A 1,001-nucleotide genomic window follows, 5' to 3' on the forward strand; every position below is an offset into this window, starting at 1 on the left:
ATAATCTCAAAAGGCTTGCAAACATCTCACTAACTTCTAGGCAAGATATTTCACATCTCTCAACCCTGGCTTCTTATTTTTGTGAATTTAGACTAAAGGACTTGAAATGAAGATCTAAGTTTAATTATCTTTTGCTATAAGGAGAAAACTGATGATGTAAATCTCAGACAGGAGATTCATTGCACTGGGTATCTTGGAGTAGTTTTCCCAAGGTTTAAGTTTTGATTACTTAGTTTCTTCTTCACAGCTGTCTTCACTTCCTGATTTCTCAAGGTATAGATAAGTGGATTCAGAAAGGGGGTGAAGATGGTATAGAAAACAGACAGAACTTTGTCTACCAGGAAGTTGGTGAAAGGCCACACATAGATAAAGATGCAGGGCCCAAAGAACATTAACACAACCATGAAATGTGCAGTGCAGGTAGACAAAGCCTTAGATGTTCCTGTAGAGGAGTGGTCCTTGATTGTGACAAGCACAATGACATAGGAGGTGAGCAAAAGCAGAAAACTTATAAGACCAATCACACCACTGGTTGAGATCATGAAGATTCCAAGAACATACATATCTATACAAGCCAGCTGGATGACCAAAGGAAGGTCACAGAAGAAACTGTCTACAACATTGGGACCACAGAAGGGTAAATAGAGGGTAAAAGCTAACTGGCTCATTGTATGCAGGAAGCCCACTGTCCAAGAGGTTACCACAAGCCCAGCACATACTCTTTGGCTCATAATTGTTGAATAATGGAGAGGTTTGCATATGGCAATGTACCTGTCAAAAGACATGGAGATCAGCAGCACAATCTCAGTCCCAGTAAAGAGGTACAAAAAGAAGATCTGAGAAATGCAGCCCTCAAAGGAGATGGTCTTACGCTCAGCAAAGAAGTCCATGATCATCTTTGGAGTGGCAAAGGAGGACAGGCACATGTCAATGAGAGACAGGTTGCTGAGTAGGAAATACATGGGGGAGTGGAGGTGTGGGGTGGATAGAACTGTGAGCAA

At 41.7% G+C, this 1,001-nt stretch overlaps 1 protein-coding gene across 1 annotated transcript; it reads right to left on the bottom strand.

Moving 5' to 3' along the window:
* Nucleotides 1-176: 176 nt before the first annotated feature.
* Nucleotides 177-998, bottom strand: LOC103679819 (olfactory receptor 4K2-like; the record flags this gene model as incomplete). The annotated part of the gene is made up of 1 exon (XM_008709356.2): nt 177-998. A coding segment is annotated over one exon (822 nt), but the record flags the coding sequence as incomplete, so codon positions are not given.
* Nucleotides 999-1,001: the final 3 nt, after the last annotated feature.

The sequence above is a fragment of the Ursus maritimus genome, unplaced genomic scaffold, assembly GCF_017311325.1.
Source record: "Ursus maritimus isolate PB19 unplaced genomic scaffold, ASM1731132v1 scaffold_3867, whole genome shotgun sequence".
NCBI lineage: Eukaryota > Metazoa > Chordata > Mammalia > Carnivora > Ursidae > Ursus > Ursus maritimus.